We start from the raw sequence: 18,188 nt of genomic DNA, 5'->3' as shown, positions 1-18,188 counted from the left end.
GCACACAGTTACTCTTACATTGATTGCAGCTAGTCAGCTAAGACATGCAATCTGCTTTGTCCACTCCAGCTACCTTTCCTGGTGAAAGTCCATAGAAGAAGCTGGCTGAAATGAGTATTCAAAGATGTATGTTCTCCTCAACAGCAGTTCATCTGTGCTGTGAACTGGGCAGTGTCTGTTTGGCAGTTACATGTGTAGGACACAACGCTGGTAAGAAGGTGTGTATGTACTCTTATGAAATCATAGTAGTGTTCACAAAAGGTTTTACCTCTTGGCACTGTCTAATACTGATCTGGGGTCACTTGAAAAGTAGGTCAGTCTGCAGTCAGTCAGAAATCTTGTGGTGTTGATAATCTGTCAGAGCAGTGCGTAAAAGTGATGGAGAAGTAGACTTACTACTTTCAGTGAGCTTAAGGTACACAAATAGAGGTACTGAAACTGAAGTTTACCCAAACTCAGGCAAATTAACAAAAAAATTTATTAAGAGTATTCAATATAGCACCACACAATAGGTACACTGTGCTTTGTGTTGCCTTTAAGGAACATGCCAGAGCATTTTCAAACTAGAAAAACTAACGTAAAAAGCTTTCTGTTCATCAGCAGAGTTTACTGTTTAGAGAAGCTATTCTGAAAGAACCACAGCTTTTGTATATAATGTTTTAATGGTATTCCAGGCAGATTAAGCATTGTTCCCTTACCTGTTAGTTCTCTTTCATCTTCTGGGATTTGAGCTTTGTCCAAATAAAATCTCGCTTAGGCCAATGTGCTTTCAGAAAAAGCAGTCAGTCCAGAACTCTTACCAGCAGATCCAACTGACAACATACTAGTCAGCTGCTAAGTTCTGTTTCTTGAAAAATAATGGAGTTTTGATCAATGGTAATTGTCTGAATTGGGTTCTATGAATCAACCCTAGGCAAGCAGAGAAAGTTTGGAATCAGCTCTTAATTCTGTCTTGGGCTCAAAGATAAACAAGGAGTATATACTTGATAAAATTACAGATAAATTGCATCATAGAAAAATGATGGGTGACTTTGAAGGGTCATTTAGTCCATCTCCTCTTTGAGTACAGATTGTTATGCTATAATGGCTTGAAATTATTTCAAATATAAGGTGCTTCTAAAGCCCATCTTGGAACTAGATGAATCTTTAAGGTCCCTTCCAACCCAAACCATTCTATGATTCTATTTAATTCTAAATTATTTATTAGTCCCTCACATTCCTTAGGATATAGCTAAACTTTGTTTCATAGCCTGAATTGTTCAGATTAAGTTCTGTGTATTAGCTATTACAGTATTATGCTTACATTAAATTTGCTTTATTTTTCCTTTTTGTAATCAAGGTGAATTGGCAAGAATTCTATTTTGCCTGGATATGGAACACAGATGTTTCAGAACATCCTTTATTTGATGCATCTTGCAGTTAGAGAAAGGCCAGTTTGCATCAAGGGGACCTTAGCAAGTGGACAACAGTAACAGAGCCATAGTCAAATGAAAGTGTGGAATGGACCCAGTGCTAATGCATATAAAGAGAGTACTGAAAAACTTCTAGGCTTCCAGCTTCACTGACTCCAGTAGGGAACGTGCTTCTTTATACTCTTCAGCTTCTTCCAATTCTTTTTCATTTTCCTGGAATCAAAAACAAAATTTTTGAGTATTTTGAAAATAATTGACATAGGATGAAATTTAAGAAGGTAGCTGAAAAAAACTCCCTGTTAACAACAGATGAGGAGAAGGCTGAGATACTCAACTTTTTTTTTTTTTACTGTAGTCTTCACTGGTAGTCTCTCTTCCCACACCTCGAGTGGATGGCCTGCAAGATGAGGACTGGGGGAGCAAAGTCATTCCCACTGTATGAGAAGATCAGGTTCAAAACCACCTGAGGAACCTGAACATGCACAGGTCTATGGGACCTGATGCGAGGCATCCCAGAGTCCTGAGAGAGTTGGCTGATGTAGTTGCCAGGCCACAAGGGAAACACTGCACCTATTTTTAAAAAGGGTAGCAAGAAGGACCCAGGGAACTACTGACCTGTCTGCCTCACCTCTGTGCCTGTGAAGATCAGGGAACAGATCCTCCTAGAAGCTCTGCTAAAGCACATGGAGAACAGGGATGTGATTTGAGACAGCCAGCATGGCTTCACCAAGGGCAAGTCCTGCCTGACCAACCTAGTGACCTTCTGTGATGAAGTGACCACATTGGTGAAGAAGGGAGGAGCTACAGATGTCATCTGTCTGGACTTCTGCAAGGCCTTTGACACAGTCCCCCACAACATGCTTTTCTCTACATTGGAAAGAGATGGAGTTGATGGGTGGACAGTCGGGTGGATGAGGAACTGGTTGGATGGTTGCACTGAGTGTGTAGTGGTCAATGGCTCAATATCCAGAGGGAGGTTGGTGACGAGCGGTGCCCCTTGGGGGTCTGTACTGGGACCATTACTCTTTAATATCATCAATGACAGAGACTGTGGGATTGAGTGCACCCTCAGCAAGTTTCCAGATGATGCCAAGCTGATTGGTGTGGTTGACATGCCTGAAGGATGGGATGCCATCTGGAGGGACCTGGACAAGCTTGAGGACTGGGCCCATGTGAACTTCATGAGGTTCCACAAGGCCAGGTGCAGGGTCCTGCACCTGGGTTGGGGCAACCCCTAGTATCAATACAGGCTGGAGGATGAAAGAATGGGGAGCAGCCCTACTGAGAAGGACTTGAGGGTAGTGGTGGATGAAAAGCTGGACATGAGCTCGCAATGTACACTTGCAGCCCAGAAGGCAAACTGCATCCTGGGCTGCATCCAGAGCACTGTGACCAGGTTGAGGGAAGGGATTCTGCTCCTCTACTCCACTCTGGTGAGACCCCGTATCCAGTTCTGGAGCCCTCAACACTGGAAAGGCATGGACCTGTTGGAGTGGGTCCAGAGGAGGGTGACAAAAATGATCAGAGGGATGGAACACCTCTCCTGTGAGGACAGGGTGAGAAGGCTGGGGTTGCTTAGCCTTGAGAAAAGGAGGCTCTAGGGAGATCTTATGGCAGCCTTCCAGTACTTAGAGGGGCTTATGAGAAAGCTGGGGAGAGACGTTTTAGCAGGGCCTGTTGTGACAGGACAAGGGGTAATGGTTTTAAACCAAAAGAGGGTAGATTTAGACTGGATTTAAGGAGGATATTTTTCACAATGAGTGTGGTAAAACACAGGCGCAGGTTGCCCAGAGAGGTGGTAGATGCCCCACCCCTGGAAACATTCCAGGTCAGGTTGGATGGGGCTCTGAGCAACCTGATCTAGTTGAAGATGTCCCTGTTCGTTGTGGGGGAGCAGGACTAGATGACCTTTAAAGATCCCTTCAAACCCAAAGATTCTATGATTGTATGAAATAAGGGATATATCCCTTATTGAAAACACTAGTTCTATATGACTCAAAGCACAGATAATGTCTCTTGCACTACTTAAGGTCCAGGCTAACAGCAGTCATGTGTGAGTAGATTTGAACTAAGCCTATCTTTGTTTTATTCTGTTAAATATTTAAAACCAAGGACATCATAACTGGAACTAACAGCAGACCTCAGAACAGGAGTACCATTAGGAAGAAGCTTAAGCAGATTCACAATTGAAAAAAACATACGACTATACAGTTGATTTTAATAAAAACATTGAAGTAGTGCTAAGCCCAGAAAGCAACTCTTGAAGACTTCAAAATTCTTAACAGCAATAGAAACTCCCTGCCCCCCATCTGCCTTATGCTTGTACAGCACACTGTATGGATCAATAGCACCACTTCTGCATGCCCCTGAGATCTAGACCATCTAACTGTTAAGTACCTAGTTGAATGACAAAAGGACCCTAAATCCAGGTACTGAGCATTTATTTTTGAAAAAATTAGAGGTATACTACCTGAGGATAAGATACCCTGAGTTCTCCTTTGAGAAGAGATTTGCATTTTAGCCATCAGATGTGTCTGGGACTTAATTTAAGTTAGCCTCACCGTAGCATTTACATGTGTAGCTGAATTCTTTGAGAAGGCAGCTTTTAAAATAAACATGATGATCTCTAAACTTAATGTAGTTTTTATATATTATTACCCCTGCAGGTATTCACTAGTGCTCATCTCACTAATAAAACATAAAGCAGCACTTGACAAGGACTCAGCTGTCTTGTTTCTTGTCCATAGCATAATAAAAGTAGTAAACAAAGTATTTTGACTGTTTCAGTTCACTACAAGCATATTATACATATCTACACTACCTAGAAAACTACCTAAAGCAGGTGAACTATTTTTTTCTGGTCATGTAACTAGGAATTCAGAGCTTATTCTTGCAGGTCAGTATTTAAGTGTATGTTGAGTTATGTTTCATTAAGGACAGCTTCTAGTATTCTAACACACACACTTTTCATAGATTGAAGACCAAGTCTGCAAAGACTGTTACCTAAAATGAAATACTGGTATGTTATAGGATCCTAGTCTTGGAACCTATAAAACGTAATTCTTCAATCCAGTTCTAATATGCTGCAATTGCACTGCAGAGAAGAATGTTTATCCCAGTTCATCAAGAACAGCAGCATTTCTTGATCAGTGGGTTATGGTGCTATACTTACTAGTAGTTGAGCAAGATCTGCATGTGCAACTTCTAATCTGCGCTGGCAGTCTGGGATCATCATTCGTGACTCTTGTAAGATCTCGATCTGTGAAAATTAGAAGCCAGTGAAATGAGAATATATTACAGATAATAACATTATTTTTTAAGATAAGTCTTTACTCTGAAAAATCAGTAGTTCAGTCATCATCTAAGAACTTCAAAATAGTTGTACCTATTTTTTGAACAGGCTTTTTTATTAAAAGAAAGACACTCACTCAACATAATTGCCTAAAAGTCTGTTAATTTACAGGACACTTGCATTTACTTTTAAATATAAAGTATTAAGTGCAAAAGAGTGTTCAAACTCTTTTTTCCTTTAGAAAAAAGGTACTGCCTAGTAAGCTTTCCATATAGCATTTGTTAAAAAGGCTATTTAAAACAAACTTTCTCCTGCTGTCATGAAGCAGCTTCATCCAAAATGGGATCAGCTGGTTATATAAATATCTCCTGCATCTTTTGGGTAATAAAGAAAAACAGTGTTCAGATAATACCACATAGAGATAATTACTGCATGAAAAAAGTTATTGAGTTATTGATCACATTGTGTGCACGCTGCAGGAGGCTCTAACTGAAAGACAAAGGTAAAGAAAAATGAAAAGCAAAGACCAGCAGGCTCATATTTTTGATGCTTATCATGCATAAAAAGTTATTACTTATCCTTGTGCTTCATTTTAGGAGAAAGATTATTCTCACCATGCACTTTGAACAAAATTACTAAACTGGCACCCCACTGAATCTCAACATCCTGCCTCCTCCTACAGAAAACAACTTCAGATTTAAACACGGGGACATTTATTTCATGGAGCATTTCTGGATCTGAAATCCAAGCACTGAGAAGAAAAGGTGTGGAGAGTTGTTCAGTAATGTTAAATCTATTTAGAAATGAAAATCTGTTAGACATTTAAATATGAAACCTCTTTTGCATTCAGGATAATCTGTAACAGAAGGCACTCCCTTTAAATGGCTTACTTCATTCTGTCATTTCAGTGTTGCTCTCCTTTCAGTATTAATGCTGCTGTACCAAAAGGTTATTGTAAAAGGGAAGATAAGCTATAGCTAAGAATATATTTATGCATACAGGAAGGCCTTATGTAGTAAGACATCACCATGTTTTTAAGTATCATATATGTAAGTTCTTAGTTTAAGTAATTTTTGAGAGAAAATGTTTAAAAACTTTGTTTCTAATTTTCTTTCAGAGAACCTAGGGCAAAACCTGTCTACTTTAATGAAACAAAGATGGGTGACAAATGTTTTTAAAAAAAAAAAAGTTAAGCACCTCTAAGTTCTAGTTCTCATTGGCCTTATCACTTTTCTTTTAAGCATTCAGTGTTGGTCTGTATTAAAGTAAGACTAGGAACTCTACATATTACACTTCCAGCAGTGAATGAATGAATGAATAAGGTTTGTAACTAACTTCCACAGAATGAGGTGTGCCATAAACTGCATGAGATGATGCCTTCTGCTTTATGTAGTAGAAATTTGTTCTAAAAAGAATACCCAAGGAGTGAGAATATCCAGTAATGACTTCCTTGGGCCAGCATTGCTACATAGTTGTGTATTGTAAAAGTCATAACTAATGTGATACATGCCACTCAATAAGCAATCTGGGAAGGCATATAAATCTAGAATCTGTAAGCTGTAATCCTGGCTGCTGTAAGAAAAGAACAAAACTATCCCAATCACTCTGTTCAAAAGAGAATTTGACTGAGATCCAAAGGGGTACCTGAGTTTTATTTACATTTGCCTGCAGTTATGCAATAATAAATAAAAACCAGAAGGATTATAAATCCTGGAACTATATTCAGTAGGTGCAAACAGTTGGAGACTGAATTTTGTGGAAACAATATTGTTAGATGATTACCAAACTACCTATGCAAACATCAGTAACTTCTGCCTAAACCACATTTTTTCAAGTAATGCTGATAATCTCAGATAGACCACTTACTGTTAAATTGTACATAATAAAGCAAAGTCGAAAGCTCAAATAATTAGGTAAGCTTTAGGACTGAATTTTTAAAGTGTTTGCTCTCCCAATTCTATCAAAATTCTATCAAATGTTCTGACTGAACTCCAAGGAGCTTAAATTATAAGTAGGTCACAGAGGAAGTTATTACATGAAACTGATCTAACTTTGCAAAAAAAGTAAATATCTTGCAAGGTTTCTGTGAATTACAATGCCAAACAGAAGTATTAAAAAACCGGAGTAACTGAAGTGCATCTAAATACAGTGTTAGGACAAAAGCAGTAAAGTACAAAAACATGTACAGGGAGAGAACCAAATTGAATTTGTTGTCAATAAGTGCACATGGGACCAAAAGAGCTGTTGTGGCTACAGTGAGGATGACATCCCCTTTCCTTCAAGTGTACTGAAAAAGCCAGTTAAACAAATCTCTTCCACCTGCCACATTTCTAGGCAGTTGTCTTTCAGGATTGAAGATACTTCTACTAAGGGAGCAGATGTCTGGCATCTTTCAAAAGAAAGCAGTTTCCTCAGAGGTGGTGGAGCTCTCTAACTGTTGGGGTATATATTGCCTATTTACTAAGCATGATGTGGATTTTTTGTAGATTGGATCAGATGTCAAAGAACTGGTGTGCATAATGCAGTATTAGTAGCCTTCAATCTGTTTTCCCTAAATTCCAGATTGCAGTGACAGGTAAAGCAGAACAGATGCAAACACACAGATCCACCTACCAGTTGCTTTAAGTGAAAGGGAGCCATAACTAAAATCAGTCAATTACTTTACATATTCAAAATAAGCACAAAGGCCAAACACCATTCTGTGCGAAACAGCTGAAGAGGTAATGCCCAAGGCTTTAAACATAAGCAACTTTGATTTTGAGCATGTCCCACAATGAAAGTTCAAAGCTACTATTTCAACTTTAAGCAGATCAGAGATGCTTACATGAGGCAGTTTTTCTACTTCTTGGATCATCAAAGCACTTACACTGAAACGATTTTTTGACCATTTAAGAATACAGATAAATATTACTGTATATGAGTGTTGATACCAAGTACTCTGCAACAGGAAGCAATTTTGCTCAGCCTGACAATGGGGACAACAGTTTTATCAGCTTCAAAAAGATGGAAGCAGAGTTTGTTTGCTTGTTTGTTTTTCGAGCTGACCCACACCTAACCAAGAGATTTAGAGATGCACAGATCCATAAATAATTTGAAAACAGTAACAAGAAAACCTCCATAGTGCTCGCTGTCTTTCCTTGATCATAGGAGGACAGCCTAATAAACTACCGGGTCACAGGGTACAGAGACAATATTGCTTTATATGGCAGGACTAGTGTCCTAAACACAAGAGATAGGCTAAAAAACATGGTAAATGTGAATGAGTCATATATGTTCCAATTATATACACACACAAATATATATTCATGTTCTTAGATACTGTCTCATAATCACTTGCCCTTTGACGGTTGCACAGATAATCATAACAGTAAGGCTCTACTCAAAGATGGTAGGGAGGAAAAGAAAAAGACATGGAAATAATTCAGTTTGATAAGAAAAGTGCTACTGGTTTGAACTACTTCTCATCAGAAAGTTTGTAAAACACTTGGAATCCATTGACTAATTACAGCCATATCTGATGGAAGGACAGAGACACAAAAGAAAAAAGGCCATCTCTAAGTATCATGAACACCAACAGTTCCAAAATTAATCATCCTACTAAGGAAGAGATTGTAGCACAAAGTAAATAGTCATGCCAAGGCTACTGGTTGGCTATTCAACATATTTGTAACTTAAATCCACAGCATGGTATTACTTCTTGCCTCACTGGTAACCAGGGAATATAGAGGCACAATGTGCTGGGCCAGGATGGTGGCACGGAGACATAAGGACAGCATAGGTGATGTAGGAGAAAGCTTGGCATAGGGAAGGCGGGAACTCAGAGGAGATATGGTATTAAGGTGAATACAGAGGGGGAAAAAAAGCCAAAGACACATAAAACTTGGTTTCCTAGTTTTTCCATGGTTCTACTTCCTTTGAAGCAACTTGTTTTATTTTCACATAAGCAGGCCTGGAAGAAGCCTGAGCTATCCACAAATACAGCATGCAAGAGCACACTGCAGTCCGTTGCAGGTGAGTTGTCAAACACACTGATCAAAACACTTCTGAAAGACCATGAAGAAAACCTTGCAGTAAAGAATTGGAGAACACTGATTTGTTTCTATAGTGCTTGAGTGTTTCAAGAACTGAAATGGCTGTGTATCAACCACAAACTACCTACCTCTTGTAGCAGGAAAGCTAGAGGAGGAGAAAACCCTCTAGATCTAATGCCTCAGTATTTCAAATGAGCTTTCTCTGCAGCTCCTCTCAGGTGACGATTAGGACATAAAAGGCAGAAGGGTTCCTTTGGTCTTTTTGGAAAACAGTTTGTCACTGGCTGTTTCTAGTAATATACAACTGTCAGGTTTTCTTCACTGTCAGCAGCAGGGGGTGGAGGGAACACATGACTTGAAGCTAGAAAATGGAGATACTTTTCAGAGGACAGAAGCAAAACTCCATGTCCTCCACTGAAAAAGTTTTTAATTAAATATGTTGTACCATAAGTTACAGATATTGCTCCTTTCAAGTTAACTTAGAAGATAATTGAGTTATCCATTACAGAAGGTTGTAATTTAATCAGCAGGCAGCACTTTTCCTTCCAGCAACTCAAAATTCTACCTGAACAGATCAACGCTTATGCAAGTATAAACCTCAGCCTGTAAAACAGGTGAGAGGTGGTAAACATCTGAGTGAAGAGGTTTCTTTGGGAGTAGCTTAAAGAAAGACAAAAGAAAGACTTGCTTTCCCAACAAGAATGGCTCAACCTTATTAGAACAAATAGTCAAATTTTCTCTCTGAACTCTCCCCTGCCCCACACCAACTTTTTATTGGGGAGGTTAGGCTTGGGGGAGAGGTTGAGAGGGTTAGGGTTTTTTTTTCTGTTGGGGGGGTTTTTTGGTTGTTTGTTGAGGTAAGATACAGATCCTGAATCTGTGCTTAATGTAATGCATGCTTTGCTAAAAGGTAGCAGACTGGTTAGGAGATGTTTTAGAATATGCTTGAAGGTTTGGGAGGGATCCCCCATCTGCTTTATGGAGGTGAAATACCTGGGGAAATATTTGTGCTAAAATGGGAAGCAGAACAGACATGGGAAGTTCCCTAGATAGACAGAAAGCAGAAAAGTTAAGTCCAGATTTTTTTCCTCCCTCCAGAGGACAGGAAAAGTGAGCCCCAACTGAAGAAAAGAATCATGACCCATCTTGCTGGCAGGACTTTTCTGCCATAGGAGTGTTGCCATACCAACTTATTCCACATACTGCATGAGTGCCTTTAATCTTCAGCATAAAGTCTGGAATCCAAAAGGTACTTACACCTCCCTGATAAAAAGGAAAAGAGTCTTTCGAAAACAGAAAGGAAAAAGGAAGATCACAGTAATTATTTTTTCATCATTTGGTCTCTTTCAGAAAGCACATTAGTCAACAAAACCAAAGTTTGACAGCATTTTTAGTACCAGTTGTATGTTAAGAATACTTAGTACAGAGAATTCAAAATTGCTAGCTTTTAAGGAAACAAACTGTGGTTGTTAAGGATGCTGTCCAAATAGGTAAGGGGGTAGCATTAGACTCTTCATTAGCATTTCTACTGCCTCTTTACCTAAGCAACTAGAGCTAGAGTTCAGATTATGAAGCAAAGATTCTTAGCAAGAACAAAAATTATGAACATAATCAGACGGAAGTAAAAATATGTTTCATCTAATCGTACTGTACTTGACCGGTGAGAAGAATGAAACTTACTTTGAATTGTGTAGGGGTGGAAAGAGCTAAAAGTGTAAAAAGCCAACTGGGGTAACCAGTGTATTTCTTTGAGGCTAAATAGACATTTAAAAATGAAAGTTACAGAATGTTACAATGTTCCTTTCAGCAAGAACTCCTCCAGTAACAAGATTAGCAGCAAATTCTCATTTCACAATAATTTTCCAAAACAATACACATTGTTTCAAAATGTGTTTCTTTTTTAGCTGTTCAGGAGGTACTCTACCTTTCACTCAACAAAGCGAGCGAAATACTGCTGTTTTCACTAATACTTGTGCAGAGCTCTGTATTAGCAAGATATGCTTTATGTACTCTTAGGCATGCAGGTATTAAATTCTATGTTAAGTCCACTGATTTTTAATTAATCTGGAAATGAGATTACTTAAGTAATTTGGAACTCTAGGATAACTTTACAAAAATGAAAATTTATCATTTATCATTAAAAACCAAAAAAATCCAGAGTATATCTACAATTCCACTAAGAGGAAACAAGGAGTAGATACTGCAGGCTTTTCGCACACTCACAAACCTCAAGATAAAAGCAGTAGCTGGTAAAGGATGTTTATGTAAGAGACACATCAACAACCACAGAAATACAGAAAACTACTGGTTCCTATCATTACTCTACACTCATGAGTGATTACAGTGTGAAGAGTTTCTATTACAGATAAAGTATTATGAAGCTCTGTGTAAAGTCTTCATATATTGAGAATCATTACAACTGTGTAGAAACTAAGGCTTCATTGTGAAAAAATCCACATGGAGGTACAATTGCACTACTTGCTGCTACCAGACCCTCTACAGAAAATATATGCAGAATTTACACCTGGTGGAATACATCAAAAGTATTTTAATACTTTTCCCTAACTTCTACAGATCTGGTAAGTTTTGTATAAAATAGTTCAGTTTTTAATAAGATTATTTTCAATTTAGTATTTTATTAAAGTACTTAATAATCCTTTTTCCTACAAGTCTTATGGTTGAGGACTGTGTGATTTTGAGATATAAAACTTTTCCTTTCATAGCCTTCCCCCCCCTACTGCTTTCATTTGTGTTTTTTCTGTCAATTTGTCTCAAATTAATTCCCCTAAACTCTAAATTTCTCATCCACCTTTTGTAGACAAAAATCAGATGATAGCAGAGTGATGTTTGGGTTTGCTTTTTCTTTTTTTTTTTTTAAATAAGCTGTAAATGATCGAAAAGGGTGGGCTTCCTTACCCCATAATGCTAGAGATTCTTTCCCTGTGATATACAACCTACAACAAGTAGTTCTCACCCAGCTCTGATTCAGCTGAAGTATATTAGCTGAAACATAAGTAGTGCAAATAAAAAGTGCACTTGGGACAATAGTAATATACAGATGTTAGAGGCAAAAAGCAGATGTGGACCCCTCTGGCAAGAGGCACAACACTTGGTGAGTGAAAGCTCTGTCTTTATTGAAAGCCTAGTGTTACCCATGGTGGGAGCCCTGGGACACCCATGCTAATCAAAATGAGGACCCAATGCAGTAGAGCCCTGCTCCGGGTGAGGCTCAAAGGAAACCACTGTGGGGGCAGATAATAAAACTTTCGCTGATTAACATATCAAACACATGCAATGGCCTGCTTTTGCTCATTGGTGAACTTGCTGATGTACTGCAGGTGCTCTTGTCCAAATTCCATGATCTGCCGTCATGCTGGTGTCCGTGCAAAGGTGGGGGCAGGTGAAGGGGGAAGCGAACTACCCTGGGTTAACTGTGACGAGATAAAACATGCTTGGGACGTTACATACTCAGATGGAAGGAAGGGAATTATCCTCAGTTACCATAACAAAGGTCTTCTCACGCCCTACAACAAGGTCTTCAAATTATAATCTTGGTCAGCATATGCCAGCACTGTGAGAAAACTGTCCTTTTTGTATCTCTGATAGTGAATATGCTCCTCATTAAATAAGTCTTTCTAGACAGTGCAGGTGAAGGCTAGCATCTAACAATGGCCAACTACCCCAGTTGGTCACTGCCTCAGCTAGAGGTCACTTGAGTTCACAGTAACCACAAGCTGCCCCACTGTGTAAGGAGTTAGGAGAAAAAAAACAGAACCCTCAGTATTGTTCTACAACAATGATCCCGCCTTAGAGACCAGACACAACCTAAAGTTTACATATGCTGTAGGAATGGCATTATTAATTTTACTTCTAAAATTTTTTGTAGTCACTTCTGTACTGTTAAACCATATGTTCTACTGCAGAGTTGTAACTAGAGAGCTAAATAAGAATAGTAGTACATTAAGAGGTAAGTAACACTTAAGCTTTTTAAGCATCCCTCCTTCAACTCTGGATTGATTTGCATATACATAGCTGATTTAGCTGATACCTCAGCTAAAATAATAGCTTAAATTATTCTCCCAGTCTCAAATGATTGAATTCATTCCCATCCCTCAAATGTTAGAATATTTTTAAATACAGTTATTCAGATTAGGAATTATTAACTAAAAGCAATTCTTGAAATGTGTAACTACAGATATTTTTCCTGAAGAACATCTCAAAGTATTAACTCTACCCAAAATATGGTTCTGAGCAATCTCTACTGGTATTATATAATTTTCTTTAGAGTAACAGATTTGATCCTATGAAGTGTGTGCATTCTTTCTCAGCCTCCAAATTCTTCATAACCTAAAATATTAACAACTTCCAGAATGCAAAATGCACTGAGAACAAGAAGTGAAGATGTCATTGGAGGAACTGATTGCTTTCAAAGTGGATCAGGCAATTTCTGAGTAAGCTGAGACTATTCTCTGTGAAGGCATTTGTCATTGGTCTCTGAGAATACCTTCAAGTAGCGTGTAACATTACATTTCACAGCAGAAGTTCACAGCCTCTGCTGTTTTTGACTTTGATGATATCTTGCAGGTCACTGCGGAAATACCACGGTGCAGTCAAATAATCTGATGAATGGGGGACACTAAAAGTGGGAATTGCATTCATTAGTTCTTGTTAGCACCAGCAGATCTTCAGAAAGACTACTGTTTTACAGGATCCTAGAGTCTCTGTCCGTGGTGAGGCAGAAGACAACTCAGCTCTATAAAAACAATTCTTTATTTGCATACAAATTCTTTATTTGTATTTCTTTCTTATGACATAATGAAAGCAATACAGGACATATACACATGAACTGAAACCTGAACTTACTAAAAAAGTTGTTTTAGCTTGTTCTAAAAGGGCCCTCTCCTATCTTGTTTTCATTAATTTTTATATTTGAGATTTGTTTAACCTATTTTTCCATTGTTTAAAAATGAAGATGGGAGAACAGTGGTTTAGGTTTTATAACATGAGGCTACCAAACTATTGAAACAAGTGAAAATAATTTTAACTTAGTTTTACTTTCTGTGAAGATTTAAGAGAAAATATCTGGGAAATGCTTAGGAAAAAATCCCACAGTTAAAAGATAATGTATTTACTTGAAAGAATATAAAGGCCACAGTTAAACACAGACATGCCACACTTCTGTGAAGAATAAATACAAATGTCTCAAACCCAAGGCTTCTCTCAGTGAAAAGGAAACTTGACACTCCTTCTCCTTCCAAAAGGGCATGTACGAACTGTCTGCAACCACTGTCCTTCGTGGGAAGCCTTCCACGAAAAATTTAATCATATTGTAATAGTGACATTAAACGACACTCTTAAGCAAATGAAACTGCAGCATACACCTTACTAGTCAGTGACTTCACTACAAACTCTAGCAGCTGCTATGAACAGCTGCATACCCATTGCTCTCTCTTTTTGAGGTCTGTGATTTTACCAAAGGGATACTAGTATACCCTGGTGCTTAAATGTTTTATCTTCATGTTAACTATAAAGCACTCTAAGTTCACTTTTGCACTGACCGGCAAGCACTTAGTTTACCTAAATGCATCCAGACCATGTATTTTCAGGTGTTTAGTGTTTCTGAGAAAGAAAGTTTATGAGGAGGTTTCTACAAAGGCTTATTATGACTTTTATAATTGACGTGATTTTATTCTAGTATTTATAAAACAGGAGTGTGGAAAAAGGTAGAGGAGATATTTTTATTTAAAGATCACTATGATTAAATGAAAGCAAAGAAGGATTTTATAAAACAAGTTTTAGGATAGTTTACCTGCTTCTTAATTCCATAATCATCACATGCTTCAGCTTTCATTTTTTCAATCTTTTCTTCTTGCTGTTTTGCTTCTTTTTCATACATAACTTTTTCTTTTGCCAATCTGCAATTAAACCAAGTGATTGTGTTAATCTTGTTCTATTACAGTAAAAAGTTACCATTGATAACATCACCCCCAAAAGCTGCAGCCCTATAAGATAATACAGTTTTATAAAAAAAGGGTTTTAACCCCTGCAAAAAACTGCATCTAAGAACTGCTGAATTTAGCTATAATGTATAATGATTCTTATAATTTAAATTAAAAATATTTTTAAAGTTTCTATGTGGACTTGTCCATATAGATTATCCTAAAAGAGCTATATATTGGTACTTCATTTCAAATACATAACAGAAACAGATAAGCTGCCTTGTAGATATGGATGACTGCTAGTAAAGGCAGAGAAGAAAGCTATCTATCTCAGAAAAGCCCTCACATCATAGGTAGCCAAGCGAAACAATATTAAGAGGTATGCATAGACAACACTCTCATCAGTGGCTTTTAGATCAGCATTTGCCAGACTTTCTCAACATCATCCAGGTTCTGATAGTTTTGCAAGTGACCTATATTGGCTGTTATAGTCATGTGGTCTTTCCTCTTTCCTATTCACTAACTAACACCACTGCACCTGCATTATTAGATGAATAATGACAGACATCCTTCTTAGTAGTCACTTTGAAAAAAGTTAGCACACGTGAATGAAAAGAAACAGCACTTTCAGCTTCACAAACTGTGATCCCAAAACATGTTGCTTCCTGATCACTACATTTCATGCCAGGAAATGCATTATTTCCCATACTAGTTTTCATACAAAATAATGAAAAGTAAGATTCCCAAATTACACAGTAGCTTCATAGCCTTTTGTTCCTTTGAGTATTTTCACCACCATTTACCTTGATGCTGGTTTGGGGGCTATAGACAAAAGTAACAGTTCCATAAGTTTACATTATAGCAATTTTCTTTATGGCCTATCTTTCAAATGGAAAAGAATCCATTTTTTAATCCTAACAATAGACCCATACTTGGGGGCAGGATGCTTTTTGCTAACAAGCATAGATTCAAGAATAATGTAAAAAATTTTGAAGGTCTGAAGGGAATATTAAGGTAGTCTAGTCTGATGCCCTACAGTAATTCTTACATTGCAATTCCATTATCAAACTTCATTATCTGTCGTTACTGTAATTTTGTTGTTGCATCTCCCACTTCATTACATACGTTCATTAGGTATGTGTTGGATTACATAATTCTAGATCTGAACCTAAATATCCTTCAGGATCTGGAGAACAACAAAGTAATTTCTGATCAGCTAACTCAGGACCAAAACAAGTACTGAGATGCTACCGCAAACCTGACAGCATGCCAAAGAAAACCCTTCCCCTAACAAAAATAGCATCAGATCAGCCTATATGAGATTGTTTAAGGAGAACCAAACAGCCAAAAGAATGTAATTGGATCCAAGCAGCAAAGAATATATTATATAAATGAAAAGAGAATAAATAAAGGTCTAGCAGAGAGCTTCATGGTCATGTTAGCGCATCGGAGCAAATTAATTCCTAATTTGTCACAGTTAAGTACCCTACTAGAAGTGCTGCTGAGAATGTACAGAATGGTACTGGGGTGACAAGAACCTTCTTTGAACTGAAGCAGCTACAAAAGCACCACCACAGTAATAGAGAAAAATTCCAGAGTATTATACTGATATTGCAACTGCAGGAACTCTTCCTGCTTTTATTAGAGTTTACATAATCAAGAAATTGTTTTGCTAAGATAGCCTTAAGCTGTGGCTCCACAACAGTTGATCTAAGTTGGGCTGTGGCAACATGCACCTGAACTCATTTCAAGCCTTGTGGAGGCACCCCATCAGAGAGGGCCTTCAGCTTTTTATAAAGAAGATTTAACAGCATGTAGAGCATGTACCATAGGTATTTTCTAGGCCAGTTTCGACAAGTCAGCCAAGTACTAGCTTTGAGAAGTAGTACTGTGGAAAGACAGCAGTATAATTACAATAATAAAGACACTAAATCAGTGGCTGTAATTCCAACTACTGGAACTAGCTCCAGTATTAGCATCAGCAAATATTGATTTAGTAGAGGATGTGTTAATTGTTTGATCAAGGTTACTTGATTTAATTCCAGACAGTATTATTTGCTTTGCTATTTTTAGGTTCCAAAAAAGTTAATTTTAATCAACCTGTGAGACAGATGATGTTTTTTTGAATGGGAACACAAATTACCCCGAGGAACAGACAGAGATATGATTAAAGGCAGTTTTTACGTTGATTCACTTACTGAAGTGTGTATGCCATTGAAACTAAAGGCAACTTGCATGACTAAACCCGGCACTTTTAATTATTTTAATTTTTAGCTAAAACAAAAGGCACGCTGTTTGTCATTACTTATGTTTTCACATTCACATCTCCCTCTATGCACACTAACTTTTCAAACTGACTGCTATTCAAGTTTGCCTACTTTTATCAAACAGAAAAGGACTGCATATTCTGGCCTAGTTTAGAACTAAATGTAACTTGATGTTTTTGGCCACCTTTCTCATATCTGGATATGTAAGAATTGAACATGTATTTATCTACCTATTTCTATTTCTGTAGTAATTGTACATTTCAGAAGCAGAACTTGAAACATTCTACTTTAAAAAAGGAAACACATGAAACCTGAAATATGAGACTGTATTCTGTGACAAATTTTCCAGCATAATTTTTTCAGTAATCAGAATTGTCCAATTTAACATTCCATTTATCATTCATAAGATTGGGATGCTGACGTTTACTGCTATTAAGAAGTTTTGATTTGAAAACATTTCCTGTACTAGATTCTTCCTCTAGATGTCATGAAGCCATTTCTACCGAATATGTAGCTTGGGGAGATGACAAATTAAATCAATAGCTTGCTTTCAAAAGAAAAGTGAATTTCATAATGGAGCAATACTACTCCTTAACCACCTCTTAAAAATTTCATCAGAATTCTACACAAAACTACCCAGATGATACTTTGTTCGTCTCTTCTTCCTTCACCCTTTGTCTATCTAGAAATAAGATTGGGGGGGGGGGGCTGCGATGGTTGGGGTTTTTTTGTTGTTCGTTTGTTTTGGGTTTGTTCTGTTTTTGTTTTCCAAAGAGATTAAAACGGATACTAAACCAGAATCTTTATATATGTGTGCTCATACACAGTGAACAGAGTAAGAATAGCTCAGTAGGTACGAGAAAAAATTAGACCATAATTTGTTGCATTTCAAGTACACAGGTCATTTATAGATGAGAAAATCTGCAACCATAAAAACCACTACAGGCATAACTTTAAGCAGACATTCTGTAGTGTCGTAAGAAATATAAGCTACAGCAACTTTAACTTTTAACTGGAAGAACCCAAAATAAAAAAAAAAGGAACCAGTGTAGATTACTTCTTATGATAGCTATACTTGTGTACTACACATATATATGTAGCATGTATATTACACATATTCATTTGTATATGTGTAATAAGCCTTTATTTTACAATAGACAGTTCCTTAAAATATCCTCTTGTTTTTAAACAATCTGTCACCTGGTACCCATCTGAAACCCTATGGTTAGCCTTATTTCAGCTACACA

General features: G+C 37.6%; 1 protein-coding gene across 1 annotated transcript in view; it reads right to left on the bottom strand.

The window, feature by feature from the left end:
• Positions 1-1,456: 1,456 nt before the first annotated feature.
• The window catches only part of TBCA (tubulin folding cofactor A), a 31,407-nt gene continuing 14,675 nt past the window's right edge, over positions 1,457-18,188 (bottom strand). The window contains exons 2-4 of the mRNA XM_082012992.1: positions 14,545-14,650; positions 4,585-4,671; positions 1,457-1,625 (exon numbers count right to left, since the gene is read on the bottom strand). Of these exons, the coding sequence (XP_081869118.1) occupies positions 1,545-1,625; positions 4,585-4,671; positions 14,545-14,650 (274 nt within the window). The 3' untranslated portion in view covers positions 1,457-1,544. The remainder of the gene's footprint in view (positions 1,626-4,584; positions 4,672-14,544; positions 14,651-18,188) is intronic.

The sequence above is a fragment of the Phaethon aethereus genome, assembly GCF_964289735.1.
Source record: "Phaethon aethereus genome assembly, chromosome: Z".
In the NCBI taxonomy this organism is placed as follows: Eukaryota; Metazoa; Chordata; class Aves; order Phaethontiformes; family Phaethontidae; genus Phaethon; species Phaethon aethereus.
The sequence above is the reverse complement of the archived record's forward strand: the minus strand, read 5'-3'. Positions and strand labels throughout refer to the sequence as shown.